Raw genomic sequence first — 18,565 nt, forward strand, 5'->3', positions numbered from 1 at the left:
TATTTTGTTATGCTGTCTGATGATGTAAAACCAATGTCAATGTCTCCTGGTTGGGGGTTAGCAAAGCACGAAATGGTTAACATGCAATACTTGGGGTTTACAGTTATATGATCCAGGAAGGAAAGACATAGGAATTCTGCTCACCCTGCGAATTGTTGTAACACCTCCCGTGGCCATGGTATTAGGGCCCAACCCAGTACTACCTGACCAGGGTCAGCTAGCCCCTGCTGAGATAGCCCCCTTTGCCAGGGCCCTGGGCCCCACTTCTAGTGCTAAGAACCCTTCTGCAACCCCTGCTTCATTGCTGGCAACCTCTAATACAGGCCAGTGACTGTTTAGTCTGATAATGTGAGCATTTTCTTTGCTAAATAGTACTGACCCCAGCTTGACATAATTTTGCTGTCTAAGCCTGTCAACAAAACATCCCCATTATAAAAAAAATAGCCTCTTCTGGCAGTTTCACCCATATCAGTTCTTACAACAGGGCCTGGTGCCCTCTACAATACTGGTTTGTTAATTTCTGTGTACAGATCCAATTAGTCCCCCAAATTTACTAATATCTCAAGATTGAGATATATGACCAAATAAGAGGAGGGAATGTAAGATTTTAGACAATTCTAAAGCCATTTCTGACAATTCCAAACCCTCTCAGCCTCTGTGCCTTAGTGCTTCCCCTCCTCCCGTGGGAACCAAGGACCTAACAGCTACACATGCATGTGCTCAGTTCCTGAACAATTACCCATACACGTATGTTTTAACTCAGTCCCCTGGGAAACGGGGTCAAAATGACCTCTTACCTCATCTAATCTGACAATAGTTCTCCAGTCAATTATTGGTATTAGCCCTTCTCGAACAAGCCAATCATAATGTTCAGGGAACAACCCGTCTTGTTTCTATGGGGCCTTCTCCTTTAAAAGTAGACTGTACCAGCTAGTCGGGGGTCTCTCGGCTTCCCAAATGCTGGGGGACCCTGTCATGACAGAATTAATAAAACCCTCATGCTTTTGCATCAGCTGTGGTATATGAGGTGATCTCTGGGGGTGACTCCTTCTCAGTTTGGACACTAGAGTCCACCACTTCACAACCAGAGTTTCCTATTTGGTGAAAATGATCCAGCATCTGTCAATGAGGTATGAAGAATCAGCTATTCTCAAATGTTGCGAGAGGCTGATACTTTAATTCAATCACAGCTTAGAGACAGAGATTCCTGGTGCATGAAAACAACTTTTAAATTATATGTACTTATTTCTGAACAGACGGCAGCAAAATACTTTAAAAACTTGATGTACACTTAAAAAGTCAAGAAACAGGGACGAATCCATGAAGGACCATTGTGCTTATGTATGTAGAGCCAAAATTGTGCCTCAGACTGGATCCCCTATTCAGTCTGAGGATTCATAGAGACAGGATCTTCCCCATTCAATCTGAGGATTTGTAGAGATAGGATCACCCCGTTTTGGTCTGAGCTTTTGTAGAGATAGGATCACCCCTATTTGGTCTGAGGACTCGATTTTGTAGATGTAAGAAAGGACTATGGCTGCTACTCTGCTTCTCAGATCTTTCAGCTTTTACTCTGATATCTGACTCTGGGTTTTTATTAAGACTAATTAGATTCATGCATTAAAAGTTAAAAGCATGTTTGAAATGACCACTGACTGCTGTGGTACACCGGTCTCTATCCTGTCAATTATATAAATGCTGATTGACCAGTAGCCAGGCAGGAAGTAAAGGCAGGGCAACCAGGCAGGAAGCAGGGACAGGGCAATAAGAACAGGAGAATTCTGGGAAGAATAAAGCTGATTCTGTAGTCCTGACCTAGCCACAGAAGAAGCAAGATGTGACTGCCTCACTGAATAAGGTACTGAGCCACATGGCTAGCATAGACAAGAATAATGGGATAATATAAGTTATAAGAGTTAATAAGAAGCCTGAGCTAATGGGCCAATCAGTTTATAACTAATGTAGACCTCTGTGTGATTTCTTTGGGACTTAATGATTGTGGGAACTGGGCAGGACAGAAATCTGGACAACAAATGACCCCCACGTGGACAACTACATCCACATAAATTCTGAGAGAGCTTGAGAAGTAATTCTAGACAAAAAAGAACAGAGTTAAGAACAGTTTATTGATAGCAGTGTTTTCTCAAGTGGGCTCTGTTTGCTAGAGGCAAATGTGTCTCATTTAAGAGAGGCTTCCTGACTCAGCTTTAGCTGCAAAACCTTGCAGCTCTTTTAAGAGGCCTTGCCATGAAACACGTAAATGCTACTGATGAAAAGCTGACTTCATGCCTTTTGGTTTTCAACTGCAGCAGGAAAAAGCTATGCAGTTTTAAATTGCCGGCTTTCTGGGCCATCCTGCCAGCACAAATCTGACTCTTTCAGACAGGAAGTCTGACTACAGAGCATTTGACTGTGGTTTGTGAGTAGACTGCTGCAGCTTGCTTGCTGGTAGGGACCTTGAAATGCCATAGAGTTGTGGCAATAAACATGGCTATAGCTGGTACCTCTGTCATAAGGGTGGAATCTCAGAAAGCTAAAGAGGATGGATCTAGCCATCAAAGTGATGGCTTTAATATTCTCTATATTACTTAGCAAATTAAAGACTAATGTAGTCAGAAAAAGAGAGATATACAGTAAAGAGAGATTCAAAGATGAAGAAAGCCTCTAAATGTTTTACAGTGTGTTAAAAATATATACAGGCTTGAGAGAGAAAAGGAAAAGGTTAAAGTCCTTAAAAAAGGAGAGTAGTTGGGTATGATGGCACACACCTTTAATCCCAACACTTGAAAGACAGAGGCAGACAGATCTCTTTGAGTTCAAGACATGGTGGAACATGCCTTTAATCTCAATGCTTGGGAGGCAGAGGCAAGCAGAGCTCTGTGAATTCAAGGTGTGGTGGCACACACCTTTAATCCCAGCACTTGGGAGGCAGAGGTAAGCAGATCTCTGTAAGTTCAAGGACAGCCTGGTCTACAGAGTGAGTTCCAGGACAAAGGTACACAGAGAAACTCTATCTCAAAAGGCCAAAAATTAAAAATAAAAATAAAAGAAATAGATGCTAAAATAAAGCTACAAAAAGATGAAAAATACACAGAGAGTCTGGATACTGTATGTTATTATGTTCTCTTTGAATTGTTTGAATGCTGAGGAAGGAGCAACAGCTGCCAAAAGATATTTATTTATAAATGATGTTGAATTAATACAAGATAGGTATTTTGAAAATACCCTGACTTCAAAATTGAAGCAAAAAGATATGCGACTTTGGAGTAGAGGTTTTGCTTTTGTTTCTACATAAAATGAGAGGCTATGGATTTATTCTGAGTTAAGAAAAATCAGGTTTGATAAAGGAAGACCACCTGCGAAATCACCAATAGGAACAGATGGCACAGATGTCTGAGTTCTACATCCAGAACAGATTCAAGACTGCTGCCTGAGATGATGAAGGCTCACACACTCCAGTCAGTACTTGATCATAATTCTAAATTTTCTTTAGGTCCCCATAAAGATTATCAGCACCCCTACCCAGCAGGAAGTAGTCTGGAAAACTATGCCCACATTCCTAAATAATGGACTATGGATATTTTCCTTTGTTTAGAATGTTGGTTACAAGTTGTTACAGCTAATGGTCAGGAGAAAAGCTAAACAAAGGATATTAGATTCAGAGTTCTTTTTTTTTAAAGGAGAAGGAAACGCTGTGGGACAATGGTCTGTATCCTGTCAATTATACTTTAAATAAATGCTGATTAGCCAGTAGCCAGGCAGGAAGTATAGGCAGAACAACCAGGCAGAAAACAGAGGTGGGGCAATGAGAACAGGAGAATTCTGGGAAGAAGAAAGCTGATTCTGTAGTCCTGACCCAGCCACAGAAGAAGTAAGATGTGACTGCCTCACTGAATAAGGTACTGAGCCATGTGGCTAGCATAGACAAGAATAATGGGCTAATATAAATTATAAGAGTTAATAAGTAGCCTGAGCTAATGGGCCAGTTTATAACTAATGTAGACCTCTGTGTGATTTCTTTGGAATTTAACGATTGTGGGAACCAGGCAGGACAGAAACCCTGACAACAACTGACTATATTCTTTTGTTGTTGTTTTGCTTTACTCTTGCAGTTGTTATTTATTTATTGTTTTTTATTCCAAAGTTTTCACTCCCCTCTTCCCAGTTCCTCACCCCTTCCACTCTCCTACCATCCCATCCAACCCTCCTCTACTGTTTCTCTTCTGATAGTCAGACATCCTGTGATATCAGTCAATCATGGCATATCAAGTTGCAGTGAGACTAAGCACCTTCTCTTCAATTAGAGCTGGATGAAGCAATCTGGTAGAACCTATGGGTCCCAAGAGCAGGCAACATAGTCAGAGACACCTGCATTTTGCCTTTTTTATGAGTAATTTATTCTATGGGTATAGGTATTTTGTCTGCAAGTCTGTTTGTGCACCGTGTGCATGCCTGGTGTCATCAGAGGCCAGGAGAGAGTGTGAAATTCCCTAGAACTGGAGCTACAGAGTGTTGTGAACCAGGAATCTAATCCAAGTTCTCAGGAAGAGCAGCAACTGCTCTTAAAAACCAAGCCATCTCTCAGGCATTGGTTTGGGGTTTTGAGACAGGGTCTCACTATACAGTTGGTCTGAAGCTAGCTCTGTGCACAGGACTGTCCTTGAACTCACAGAGACCTGCCTGTCTCCTGAAGGCAGGGCTTACAGCTTTGTGCTACCACAGCAAGCCAGGTTTCTACCTGGCTACTGAAAAGTGAGGAATTTAATTTTTTATTTTAAAGTTACATAGGTTGGGTAGTGGCAGCACACACCTTTAACACCAGAACTCAGGAGGCAGAGGTAAGCACGTCTCTGAGCTTGAGGCCAGCCTTGTCTACAGAGTGAGTTCCAGACAGCTAGGACTACCCAGAGAAACCCTGTCTCACCACCCTCAATTATAAATAATTCTGATTAGTCACTACAGTTATATGTAGCACAGGCATAGATCACACTAGGCAAGGAAGGCATAGTGGTAGTAGACTGTTGTTGTATGAGTGTAAGGTTTCTTGCTCTTAGTGGATCTGGAAACTGAAAAATTCTTGTGATCAGCTTGCTATTCTTTTCAGTCCAAACTCTAGTCCATGGGATGATCCCACTCACAGTTAGGGTGATTCTTTGCCCCAAAGCTAAACCTCTGGAAATACCCTCAGTCACGACCAGAAGTGTGCCCTCTAGGTGGTTCTAAATCCAGTGAAATTAATAAAGATGAGCCATCATATTAATGCAACTTTTAAGGGCTGATACTTTGCTGCCTGGTGAAAACGGTCATATCTTTCAGAAGCAGCATCTTGTGGTGTCTGAATGATAGCTGAAAAAAAGCAAGTGTTCAGTATTTCATCAGAACACTAATCCCATTAAAGAGGGGCTAACTCACATGGTTTAGTAATCTTTTGAAAAATCTCATTTCTTGATTCCAGAATTGAAAGGCAATCATCTCTAAATAACAGCAGTCTTCAGTATTTCTTACAGATATTACATTTGCCAAACGTCCTCTGATATGGTTTTGTATGACAAAAACCAAAACAAAACACAGTAACTTTGATTTTTTTTGTCACTTTATCTTGAAAAGATTTTAAAATTACATATTTATGTGTGAATATGCACATGTGAAGACTGAAGAAGGTAGACTTTCCTGGAGCCAGAGACAGTACTTGTGAGCCACCTGATGAGTCCTGGGAACTGAACTTGTGTCCTTTGAAACTGAAAAACATTCTTTTAACCACTGAGCCATTTCTTCAGCTTCCTCTAACTGCTCATTTTCATATTTAATACACCTAGATAACAGCACGCAGGATAACAGATCTTAGTTACAAATGACTTTAAAGTAACCAAAGCAGCAGCAACAAAGACACTCTAGAAAAAGAATAACTGAGTAGAATAGCCCCAGATCACAGTAATACCAAGAGACCAGCTTTATAATTTTCCACTTTTAATAAAATTCACACACAACATTTGAAATCAGGAATAGAAAATGATAAACTCCAGAGACTAAGAGGTAGATTATAGTCCATTTTAATCTTTTATTTTGTCCCCCGTTTTTAAAAAAAGTGTAATTTCTTTGATCATTTGGATATTATTTAAATGTTATAAAAATATCACCAGTGTAGGTTTAGTGTTTTGCTAATAAGAAGTGCAGCACACCCCTTCTGCTCGCTAGATGCCTATAATTACAATTACATCCAGCACACACTGCTGCAGAGAGAAAAGCACCATTTTACAAACGCCTGAAGTAAGGGTCTTCAGTTGTTAATCCTTAATCACAGGTTACTCATTTTTTGAGATGGGGTCTTTCTAGGTTTCCTCAGGCTGTTCCAAACGCATAGACTCGAGCAACCCTCGTGCTTCAGGGTCCTCAGTAGCTATGACCATGTGTATGAACCACTATGCGTGGCTCTCAAATACTTTTTTACAGTGTTGAACAGGTATGAATACTTTCCTCCTGTTACACAAAATTTATCCCGACATTTAGTTGATTGTAAAGTTTCTCCCATATTCATTATTTTTATTATATCTCTCAAGCACATATTCTCTGAAGAGCTTTGGTTGAAGGCTTTTTACACATGCAAGTTTACTTTAAGAGTCCTCATCCACATGAATTTTATAATGATTGGTAAGGGATGACCTATGGTTGAAAAGTTTCCCACATGTGTTACATTCATAGGGTTTCTCTCCTGTATGGATTCGCTGATGTGCAATACGTGAAGAGCTCTGCCTAAAGGTTTTCCCACATGTGTTACATTTAAAGGGTTTCTCACCAGTATGAATCCTTCGGTGCTGAATAAGAGCTGAACTTTGACCAAATGACATTCCACATTCCTGGCATCGGTATGGTTTCTCCCCAGTATGAATTCGCTGATGGTTACTGAGGGATGAATTACACCTGAATGTCTTCCCGCACTCATTACATTTATAAGGTCTTTCTCCAGTGTGCATTCTCTGATGCTGGATCAGAGCTGAACTCTGTCTGAAGGCTTTCCCACAGACTTTACATTTACATGGTTTCTCTCCAGTGTGAATTCTCTCATGAATAATAAGAGTTGAATGGGAACTTAAGGCTTTGCCACATTCATTACAATTATAAAATTTCTCCCCAGTGTGAATTATTCGGTGTCTGTTGAGTCTTGAGATAGAAGTGAAGCCTTTTCCGCATTCATTACACCTGTAGGGCCTTTCTCCGGTGTGAATTCTTTCATGTTGAATAAGTGATGCACTCTGACTGAAGGCTCTGCCACATTCGCTACATTTGAAAGGTTTCTCTCCGGTGTGGATTCTCTGATGATAGCGAAGGGATGAGCTAGACTTAAAGGTGTTGCCACATTCGTTACACAAGTAGGTTTTCTTTTTGGAATGGATTATCTGATATCCTGAAAGGGAAGTGGATGCCTTCCTACCTGGATTATATTTATGAGGATTTTCTCCAGCATGGACTTTCTGGTGTATAAAAAGACCTGACCTTCGCCCAAAGGATTTACCACATTCCTTACACCTGTAGGATTTCTCTACAGTGTGGGTTCTTAGGTGTTTATAAAGGGATGTACTGAGAGTGAAGGCTTTGCCACATTCTTTACATACATAAGGCTTCTCTCCAGTGTGAGTTATTTGATGTTGGATAAGGGCTGAGCTTTGGCTAAAGGCTTTTGAACATTCTTTACATTTAAATAATTTCTCTCCACTGTGGTTTTTCTCATGTTTACGAAGAGATGAGGTATTGATGAAAGTTTTCTCACACATACTACATTTATAGCGTTTATCTGGTGTGATTGTTGGGTGATTAGATAAACATGATGCTATCTGCTTGAAAGTGTCTTGTTTTTCACATTCTGGAGACTTTTTTTCTCTATGTGACTTTGAACTAAATTCATTGTTTTTACAGCTTCTTTCTATAGTCAAAGAATTCTTATCCTGTTTTTCCTCTAATTTCCCTTCATATATGAAAAGATTTTCTGACTTCAAGTTCAAAGTTTCATTTCTTTTAGATGTTTTCATAATCAGTTCCAGAAATGATGAGTCTTGTGTTTGAGTTGATTTGGTGGTTCTATGATTGTGCTTCAATCCTAAAAAGGGAAAAAAGAAATCAAAGATGTTTCTTATGATATAAAAATTGACAACTGAGATAAGATATGTAGAGTGAGTAAGTACTAGTCTTGGCATGCGGTTAATATTGAGGGTGGAATAGAAGAGTTAGTTGATAAACATAATTGACAAGAACAGAAGTAGTAGAGTGAAGAAAAAGAATAAAGCAAACACACTTCAAGAGGGTGATTAAATGATCAAAGAGTTGGGAAATACATTGTCCAGAATCCAGAGAGCAAATGATAGTCACCTACATTGTTCTCTGCTAAATATGCCCTCTTTTGTTTCCTGCCAACAATATCTTTCAGATTCTGTTCAAAGATTTATTGTGAGAATCCTATCTTGACTCAGAATATCCATGGTTTATTCCTTCAGCCAGATCCCTGAGACATAATCTCAATCTGTAGCCCAGATGTCCTTGAACTCATGGCTCCTTGCTTTAGTCTTTTGAGTGCTGGCATTACATGACCACTTCTCTATCCCTCTACACATAACAACCAGATCAGCATGTTCTGTCTCTCACAAACCCTCTTGACGGTGTGTGTGTACCTGTTTTGTTTTGAGATGGAGCCTTACTATATAGTCCATGTTGGTAAATTAGGCTAGCTTCAAACTTGTAGCAATCCTTTTGCCTCTGCCTTCCAAGTGCTGAGATTATAGGCATGTGCTATCACATCTGGCTTGTTTAGTAAATCTTTTTTACTTATACCTACACAATTTGAAGAATGTCAAACAGTCTTGATTAAACATGAATTTCATATATTTAGTCATAAGTCCTCATAGTACAGCACCTGCCTTCCCAAACAGAACACAGATGAGTAAGATTTCTTAACCAGTTCACACAAAAGACATTAAATCAATTCTACAAAGGTGCCACAAGGTCAAGAACTGTAAATTGAAAAGGGAGTCTCATCCGTGCATCAAGCAGGAGAGAGAGGTGTTATGGTTTGAGTCTGAAGAGTCAACTAAAGGCTCATGTATTAAAAGCCTCACTACTAGTTAACTGGTTTAGGGTAGTAACTGGATCATCAGTGGATTCCTAACCCAATGGGATTACAGAAAGGTGGTGGAAGTCAGGAAGTGGTGTCTTGTTGGAGGAATAGGTCACTAGGGGATTATCTTGCGTATCTTGTCCTACTCTCCCCAACTTCTGGACTGCCATGTTCATGTATCACCCACATGATGCTCTGCCTCACCACAGGCCCAGAAGCAAGGTAGTAAAATAGTCACAGATTAAAATCTCTAAAGTCATGAGGCAAAATAATTCTTTCCCCTTTTAAATGAAAATGGTTTCTCTCTAGTAGTTGTCACAGTGGAGTCTAACACACTGCCTCAGGCCTTCTTGTGAAGAAAGGCTGTAGTTCTGAGACCTCGCGTGTTTACTATAGTTCTGAGCACAGCAGTACAGCACTGTAGTGTATCTTCCCCATTGATAAGGCAGGGTGGTTTGAGTAAGAATGCCCCCCCCTGCCATAGGCTCATATATTTGAATGTTTAGTCACCAGGGAGTAGAACTGTTTGAGAGGATTAGGAGGTGTGGTCTTTTGGAGGAAGTATGTACTACGAGTGGGCTTTGAGGTTTCAAAAGCTCATGCTAGGCTCAGTCTGTCTGCATATATGTATGTATTTGTCTCTCTTCCTGCTGCCTATGGATCAGGATACAGAACTCTCAGCTACTGCTCTAGCACCAAGTCTAACTGCATGCTGCCATGCTCCCTACTGTGACAATAATAGCCTAAGCCTCTGAAACTGTAAAGCAGCCCAAACTAAATGTTTCCTTTATAAGAGCTGCCATGGTATGGTGTCTCTTCACAGCAATAGAGCAGGGACTAAGACAGGCACTGAGATAGTATTTTGTTTCCTATGCATTACTGCCTCTACTATGGTCTTCCAACTAGTTTCCTATCTTTGAGTCTCGCCCTCTGACAACTCAGTCACCACACTGCAAGCAGGTAATCCTGCCTAAAGCCACATCTTCCTGTGCTACAGGTTCCTAAACATCTGCTAGAATGCCAATGATTCATAGATGAGGTCCAGGTTCGTGCCCATAGTCAAAGGAACTTTAGTCTACATCTGTAAGATGAAGTAGCTAACAGGACTGAGATAAATGGACTAACAGAGTACTAAGGAAAGAGGTCAATTAAGATCATGTCTAGGTTTCCAGACTGAAAATGAATTATGGCAACAATTACCAAGAGGAAGGGGAAAATGCCAAGTCCTAGGGAGTCTGTTTCAGGCACATCTGTGATAGCTATGGGGCTTCAGAAGAAAACGCAAGGAGGCACTGAAATAGCTGTCTGATATTTTAGTGATCTGGGGAAAGGTCAGAGCTGAATACAGGCATGTAGGAGTCATCAGCATACAGATTCTATTCAAAGTCAAAGAACTGAAAGAAATCACCACATTCTTTGAACATGTAAGAACAAAACTGGGAGAGGATGGTGTTCCGGGAGCCAGAGAGGAGTAAGAAATCAGTTGTGGCAAATACTCTGAAGACTGGGTTTGGTGTATGGTTTGGTTGCTGGATAGTTACTGCAACTTGACATAAGCTAAAGTCATCAAAGATGGAATCTCAATTAAGAAAATAAGAAAATGCTTACATAAGAATGGGCTGGAGGAAAGCCTGTAGGGTATTTTCTTAGTTAGCGATTAATGGGGGGGGGGGAATCCATCCCTGCTGGTCACCCTGGGTTCTATAAGAAAGCAGGCTGAGCAAGCCATGAGGAGCAAACCAGTAAGTAGCACTCCTCTGTGGCCTCTGCATCAGCTCCCACCTCCAGGTTCCTGCCCTGCTTGACTTCCTGTCCTGACTTGATATGCACTGTGATGTAGAAGTGTAAGCCAAATAAACCCTTTCCACCCCAAATTGCTTTGGCCAGGGTGTTTCATCACAGCAACAGTAACCTTAACTAAGACAGCTGGAAAAGGTTTGTTATACAAGCATGAAGACCTTAGTCAATTCCCCAGAAATCAATTTTAAAAAAAAAAAAGCCGAGTACAGTGGAATTTGTAATTCCAGTGTTGGAGTTATTGAGACAGGAGGATTTCTGAACTTGCTGGTCAGCTACTCTAGCCACATTGGCAAGTTCCAAGTTCAGTGAGAAAATGTCTCAAAAGAAGATGGGGAGCGAATAAAGGATATATCTGAGGCTCACTTCTGACACCCATGTACAGATATACATAATGAGCAGGAATACACACATATCCCCACGGACTAAAACTTCTGACTGCAGCCAATGAAGGTAGCATGGGATTTAAGAACCATTCTTTTATGAGCACAGTACACAACAGAGAACAACCGGAGGACTCAGGAAATACGGAAAAGTGAAAAAAATAGAAGAAATGCAAAGTACGTGTAAAGCCTGACTCCAAGGAGAATAAGAACAGGAGATTGGGAATTTTGCTTATAATGGAAGTAACCATAGCTATAAGGGCCTACATCAATTCGATTGTACCCATTTCAATTCCCAAGTGCCAAGGTCTTAGCTCTCAATTCATTTTCCACTGAGGTCAGTCTTAGATTGTGGACTTGCTAACTGTTCCTTACATTCTACTCAGAACTGTGGCCATCACTACAAACTGAGAAAACACAGGTCTCTATCCTGTCTCAGAGGAAGCAGGGCCATGCCAAACATGGCCTTTCAACCTCCAGAAGGAGACAATGAATTCGAATTGCTTTAAGTCACTGAGTTGTATTTAATGTGGTGTCCCTAGGGTATCACTATGAACCCTTATGTCTCTTCCACTAAACGAAGGCCAAAGCAATTCTCAGCCATCAATCATTGCATCCATAAATGTGTCAAAATTACTCATATGACCTCCCCCAACACTATTGTTTGCAGGCAGTCTCGTACTTCACATATAAACTAAACTGCTCCGATGTAAAGACAATTGTGGAAATTCTCTATGTTCTAAGCCACGAACATCAAACATAATTAGTCACTTGCTTCATTTGTCTTTCAATAGTTAGGGAGGACTGTTTCATTTTATTCATACAGCATACTCGTTCCTGTGTTTTCTATGTAACTAGAAGCCTACTCTGGCCAGCACTAGAAATGGAAATGAATGAAGAAGCTGCCTCCACACACAGATGTCGAGGAAGAGACAGATCATAAGCACATGCAGTGAGTGTGTGAAAGGAAGACAAGCACGCTGAGATGATGAACATGGAGGACGGAACCCTCTTTTAGATGAGTGGAGCCTGCTCCACAGAGGGACAGCTGGGCAGAACCCTGGGAAAGACAAGGAAGACATCACAATAGCACTTGGCCAGAGAAAAGAAGAAAGTGCAGACAGAAAAGGTCAGGTACAAAAGCCTTGAGGCAGAACAAAAGGAGATAAGAATGAAGACCAAAGACCGCGTTGAGGACTCTGGCTTGTGCTCTGCAGGGTGGAAGTCACTAGTTTGAGATTTAGGACTGTTGCAATCTTGTGTAAAATCAGGAAAAGCTACCCTTCCTCTGAAAAATCATTATTCATTTTTATAGGTAAGGAAGCTTGGCCTGCATGTGTACCACATGTGTTGTTGGGGCACACAGAGGTCAGAGGAGGGCATCAGAAGCCCTGGAACTGCAGTTATGAATGGTTATGAACCACCATGTGGGCTCTGGGAACTGAACTCAGATTCTCTGCAAGGGCAGCTGGTGCTCCGAAGAACTGAGTCCTGTTTTGTTGTTTTCTTATCTGTGATTAGTTTTGAAAGGAAAAATAACTTGCAAGTTCAGAAGTGGGTTCTGTCTGACATCATGACCTCAGATACAGATTTGCTGGTCCTCAACTGCACTTATGGGATGTGAGCTCCTGCTGAGGAGTCCAGGTACACGGTGGTCTGCCACGGCACATCATGGACACAGAAGCATCCCTAAGCCTCCTACCTGAAGTCCACTTTTGAGAGAAAAAAGGATGATCCTCAAGAGGAACAGAGTAGCATATTTATAATCTCAGTGCTCAGGGGATTGAAGTAGGAGAAATCTAGAGTTCAATGGCAGCCTGGGCTATAGTCAAAGCCTCCCTCAGAACAGAGCAGAAAGCAGCTCCAGCGTCCACTCCTCAGTCATCCACTCAGCTCTTCCCCAGACCTGATGACAGCAGGTGACCACTTCATCAGGCATCTCAGCCTCTCCCAGGACAGCGCTGAACCGCAGGCCTACTTCTGCTCAGGCTAATCCCCTCCCCTCGGGCATCCCCTCTACTTACTTCGGGGTGACCTCTGGCAGTTTCTGCACAAGTGAGGATATAAAGGACAACTGTGGCTGCCATCCCAGAAGTGGTCACTTTGGACTAGGAAGAGATGCTCTTGTACACCAAGGCTGTGAGAGGACAGGGTGGTCTGCCATGTGGTCTTCTCTAGGCCCAGGCCTGACTGACTCAAGGGCTAAGAACTGCCCCAATTCCTCTTCCTTCCTTGCTCTCAGGCTCCCTGACCCAGCTCCAGGCTACTCATGACTCCTCAGCTCCGGGAAGACTCTCAAATCCTCAGATCAAACTATGTGACTGACATCAGCAGGCTCTGGTCCTGCCAATGTCTCCTGGCCTCTTCTTTCTCCTGACCCTCGAGCTTCATGCCCAGCCCCACACCCTGTACACAGCACTGGCCCCTGCACTCTCAGGGCGCTCTGTGCCACGCTTTAGTCCTCACTGGACTTTTCCGCATGGCTGCCCAAGGGTGCTTGGTTTCTTTATTCTCCTCACTGTACCCAGCTTCATGAGAGCAGGGTCCTGCTTTAGCCCACCTACTGCCACTTGGCAGCACCTAGCACAGAGCTTGTTCAGCATTTAAAGCCCATGGTGTGAGTTGTGGCTCACCAGTGAGGGAGTTTCAAGCCTCTATCACCACAGCAATCACCTCCACTGCCCCCCCCTTCAGTTCACTTCAGGGCAGGCTCGCAAGGTCTTTTCTCTTAACCACCTTGTGTAAACAGTTTCCCAGGATGCTACTCCCACCTGAACAGCTCAAGGCTTCAAGGGCTCTGACCCTGCTTATGAGTTCTAACCTTACAGAATTCCCTACCAGAGATCTATATCTAAGTACTTCACTTACGTCTAAAATGAAAACCACCACCACCCCAAACTCATCAGACTGGGTCTCCAGACTCCTGAAGCAGAGAGGCCTTCATCTCGGCCCTGCTAGCTTTCTCCCTTCATTCTTGCAGGAGCTCCCTTGGGATCCCTGGGTGGGCCTCACTTTCAGTCCATCCTCCGCAGAACATGTCACAGGAGGACTTCCTGTACATAGCAGCTCTTCGCAAAAACGTAAAGCATTATATGCAAGTGAAGATTATTATTATACGCAGATTCATTCCAAAAGAACACACTGCCCCTTAACCCTTCTCTCTGTGCTCACATGTGCAGAGCCCCCACTCGAGCACACACAACACTTTTTTAAGAACACAACTTTCTATCAACCTAGTGGAAACACACCTCGACAGTGCTCTGAAACCTGCCTCACTCCTTGATCCTCTCTGGACTGTCTGTATCACAGGTGTCGATGGATGCCAGACAAGGACATCCACAGTTGGGTTTTTTTTTTGAAGCTGTTTTACCAAAGACCTCTGAATTATTTTTTATTAGAACCAGCCTTCCCAACACTATCAAAGATAATACAATTGCTATTTACAGTTTGAGTACTTCCAGTTGTCCACATGCAGAATACAGCTCCCAGAACTGCACTAAGGCACTTGGTTGGGGGACCCTTGTGTAGCCTTCCCATCTCATTTCCTTTTCCTTTACAGGCTTTGAACTTTAGCCTGAGTGAGTTCTTTACCATCCCTTAAATATGGCACATTTCTTAAATGATCTCTCAAGATACAACCCTCCTCAGAAACAACCAACAAGAGAAAAGATCCCAGGGAAGAATGAAAGCAAGCTGGGGCAGATTTCAGCTCTAGTTCCCCCCATCCCACACTCTTTTTTAATTCATTGGTAATTTATTGAATTGTTTTTCGTTTGTTTTGTTCTGGGTTGGGGTTTCTGTGCTAAGAATTAAACCCAGGGCTTTATTTGTGCCAGGCAGGTGTTCTTACCACTGAGCTCAGCTCCATCCCAGCCCCCATCACATCTTGTGAATGGAGGACCTGAAGACACTTCCCAGCCCACACTCCATGCTGCACCCTCTCCTTCTTCACCACACTAGGGCCTGCACACACTCACCCAGAGAGAAGCCTCCAGGTCCTTCTTTCTCCACCTTCCAGGGATCCTCTCCTTGCTGCAGCAGGGAGATCACCTTTGGTTTGGTAAACGGGAATCCTGCTTGTAGATAAAATTAACCCATTAACTAAAAGCCAGGCCACCAGAGAAGACTGAGAAAATCTCTTACGTTGTAGAAATCAAGTGAGCCTAATATGTTTACCCCGTATGGCCCTTTGCAGAAAAAGTATGCAGACTTGTAGGAAAGGCTACAAATGGGAAAGAGAGGTTTCAGAGACAGAACAAAGCTCTCTGCTTAGAGATGAACCAAACAAGCACAGAACGATTGTGCTGGGGAAGATGCCTGGACCATAAGGAACCAATGTTCTCGCTGCCATCTCCTCTGCTGAACATGGGCAGCTCCAAGCCTACTGTGGGAAGAACGTGCCAATATTTATGTATCCTTGTGCAACCCTAAGGTAAAACTCTGCTGCAGTTTCAGTGGCCACAGCTTTCATGCTGGGAAGGCGGTGCTAGGTCTCATTCTGAATCTATGCCCACAGGGAGCGCCCTTACCCAGGGAGGCCAGGTTGCTGTAGTTCTCCAGCATCACCTCCCGGTACAGGCTTCTCTGAGAGAGGTCCAGCTTCTTCCACTCATCCCGAGTAAAGAGCACGGCCACATCCTCGAACGTCACTGACAGCTGTGAGGGAAAGCCAACTTGATGAGCTCCGAGTTCAAGTTAGATACCCTGATTCAAAAGATCTGACCATGAGGGAAGTCACCCAATATAACCTTGGGCTTTTACATGCATGTACCCATGTATACATACACATTCTCACACAGAGATATGTCCAAACACATGAGAATATGCATACATGCATACCATATCATGTATGCATACACATGACAACCAAACCACCATGGGCTGGAGAAGCCTGGGGGAGCAACATACGGACTGGCAGGAAAAGAAAATAATCAAGCTTGGTAAGGGAAAAGTATTCGCATGGATGAGTGTGGGAGGCAGAAAGGAATTTTCTCAAGTATGTATGTTTATTCTGTCCTAGGGCACCTGATATGTTACTTGTGGATTTTTAGGCACACACCATCCTGGAATCAGGCAACCATAGCGTGTCTATCAAGAAATACAGACTAGAATTGTGAACATGGGGTGTGCTCGCTACAGAATCCACCAGTCATAGAGGGAGGATCAACTCCTCCAAGTAGGACGCGGGCTCCAAATCCTAGTGAAGGCTGAACTATGTGGAGAACTTGCGTCAGGATGGGGAGGGGGGGGAAGCCCAACCAAACCCTTCCTTCCACTAAGTAGTCAAATGGCAGTGCGCTTACCTGAGACCCCGTTTCCCTTTGCTCAGGAGCCATGTTTTCTCTGTAGGTGAAGATGAAAGCGAATCTGAGGGAAGAAAATGAAAGGGGTAGGTGGCACCTGCTGCTTCGCACCCCTCAGAAACACTATCTTCAAAAGCGTCCCCTGAGCCTGGCTCTCCCGCCTTCAGAGAAATGAAGAAGGAACTGGGGTGGGCTTCAGAGAATCGACAGGTTACTACTCTTCTGGTCCAGGGACTTCCAGAAGCAAGACTCAGGCGACACCAGACTCCATCAGAGGGGACTCACTGACCCCCCACGTACCAGGCATCACCCTACACTGTTCGCCACGGCTCAGTGGGCACTGCCTGGCCCCTTCAGATCAGAAATCTGAGGCCGGAGTGCAGCCACAGTGGAGACACATTCGGGTGCACCCGCTCAGACCTGACACGGTTCCAGGACTTGTTCCTCCGCCCCACGCGTTGCCCACAAACTGTTCTGCTGTTGTCCCCCGAGAAAGGGGACCAGTGGCCCAGGACAGGAGGGGTAGCACGGGAAACATAGCCTGAGTTGGTCCCGCCCGGGCCGTGAGGAACAGGTCACTTGCAGTCCAGGACAGAAACCTCCGGGAGCGCGCGTTTCTCCGCGTGCCCGAGGAGGGGGACGCGCCCTAGACGCTAGGGCGCGGGAGGTCGGGCCGAACCCAGCCCAGCCCGTCTGATGTACGAACAGAACTGGCCTTCGCTCACCTTCCCCGCCCCGAGGCTCCGCCACACCTCACTGAGGCTCAGAGCCGCCGCGAGCGCGGACTCCGTCTAGGGACCTCGGCCCCCCACCTCGAAGGGCTCCAGAGACGCCCCAGGGCCCGCGAAGGCTCACGGGAGGTCAGGGCTCCGGGTCCGAAGACGGAAGGCCTCTGGGAAATGTAGTCCGCTCCGAGACCCAGGGATTCTGGGATTTGAAGTTCCTGGGTTTGTCCTGAGTTTGGCTCAGCTCTGGCGCACAGAGGCAGTAGAAGAAGTAGTGAACACCAGGAACCAAACATCTGCTTGTTAGATAAATAATGAAAGATGTTTCTGGTTCATGTAAAGAAGGATGGCACGAAATACTCTTTAGAAGAGCTTTATTATAAGTAATAGTTGGGCTGGAGAACTGCTCAGTGGTTTAAGAGTCCTTGCTGCTCTTGCTGAGGACCTGAGCTCAATGCCCACTATCTGTATGAGGTTATTCACAAAGTACTGTAACTCTAGCGCCTGGGTTCCACCGCCCCCTTCTGGCCTTTTCGGGCAGTGCATGCATTTCATGTTCATACATACAAATAAGTCTTTAAAATTCTTCTTTTCCCTCAAACAAACAAAAAGGGGAGGGGTGAGTTTGTGGTAAAATATTTGTTTACACTGTAAAGACATGCTCTGCCTAAGGAGACTTCTGATTGGTTTGATTGATAAAGAGCTAAATGACCAATAACTAAGCAGGAGAGATAGGTGGGACTTCTTGACAGAGAGGAAACTCGAGATGAATCTAGGCTCCTGAGAGATGCCAGCCAGATGTGGAAAGAGTCAGACACAGAATGGGATAGAGGTCAAAGTGACGTGGTAGAATGTAGATTAATAAAAATATGGATTAATTAATGTTGGGTCCCTAGAGGACAGGCCTTCACACCCCCACTTGATCTATTTTGCACTCTTGCAGTTGATTGAAAACAGGAACAAAAACAGGAACAATCTGTTGTTTTCAGCAATGTTCCTAAGGATGTTTACCCCTAAGCCATTGAGTTATGGTGATGAGCTTCCTGCTTTTGCTGTCTTGGCCTCCCCTGCTGAGGGCTATATATACTGTGTGAGAAAGTGGAATAAAGGCTTGTCTGCAGAACCTGAAGTAATCCTGACATCCCTCACTCAGAAGAACGACAGTTGCCATGCTGGCGTGGCAAATTAACTTATAAAAGCTAGTTAAAAACAAACCTGAGCTAAAAGCCACGCTTTCATAATTAACAATAAGTC

The 18,565-nt window shown here is 43.7% G+C and overlaps 1 protein-coding gene across 5 annotated transcripts; it reads right to left on the bottom strand.

The window, feature by feature from the left end:
* Nucleotides 1-5,950: 5,950 nt before the first annotated feature.
* On the bottom strand, nucleotides 5,951-17,436 carry LOC146892907 (zinc finger protein 354A-like). Of its 5 annotated transcripts, none has more exons than XM_085694906.2 (5): nucleotides 17,312-17,436; nucleotides 16,587-16,650; nucleotides 15,813-15,939; nucleotides 15,261-15,356; nucleotides 5,951-8,092 (listed from the first exon to the last, which is right to left on the bottom strand). In XM_085694906.2, exons 2-5 carry the CDS (start codon nucleotides 16,617-16,619, stop codon nucleotides 6,612-6,614), a joined length of 1,737 nt encoding a protein of 578 aa, XP_085551032.2. In that variant the 5' UTR covers nucleotides 16,620-16,650; nucleotides 17,312-17,436; the 3' UTR covers nucleotides 5,951-6,611. The 5 variants fall into 5 exon arrangements, with proteins under 5 accessions (XP_085551032.2, XP_085551030.2, XP_085551031.2 ...); XM_085694904.2 differs by having other exon boundaries at nucleotides 15,261-15,359; XM_085694905.2 differs by lacking the exon at nucleotides 17,312-17,436 and adding an exon at nucleotides 17,007-17,200 and having other exon boundaries at nucleotides 15,261-15,359.
* Between the last annotated feature and the right edge of the window lie 1,129 nt (nucleotides 17,437-18,565).

This window comes from Myodes glareolus, chromosome 9 (assembly GCF_982192425.1).
Source record: "Myodes glareolus chromosome 9, mMyoGla1.1, whole genome shotgun sequence".
NCBI lineage: Eukaryota > Metazoa > Chordata > Mammalia > Rodentia > Cricetidae > Myodes > Myodes glareolus.

Coding starts and splice junctions, on each gene's coding strand:
- LOC146892907 (XM_085694904.2), bottom strand. CDS start 16,619: ATGGCTCCTGAGCAAAGGGAAACGGGGTCTCAG. Junction 15,360..15,812: donor CAGCAACCTGGCCTCCCTGG/GTAAGGGCGCTC, acceptor TTTATCTACAAG/CAGGATTCCCGTTTACCAAA. Junction 8,093..15,260: donor ACCTGGAGGCTTCTCTCTGG/GTGAGTGTGTGC, acceptor TTCCCTTTTTAG/GATTGAAGCACAATCATAGA.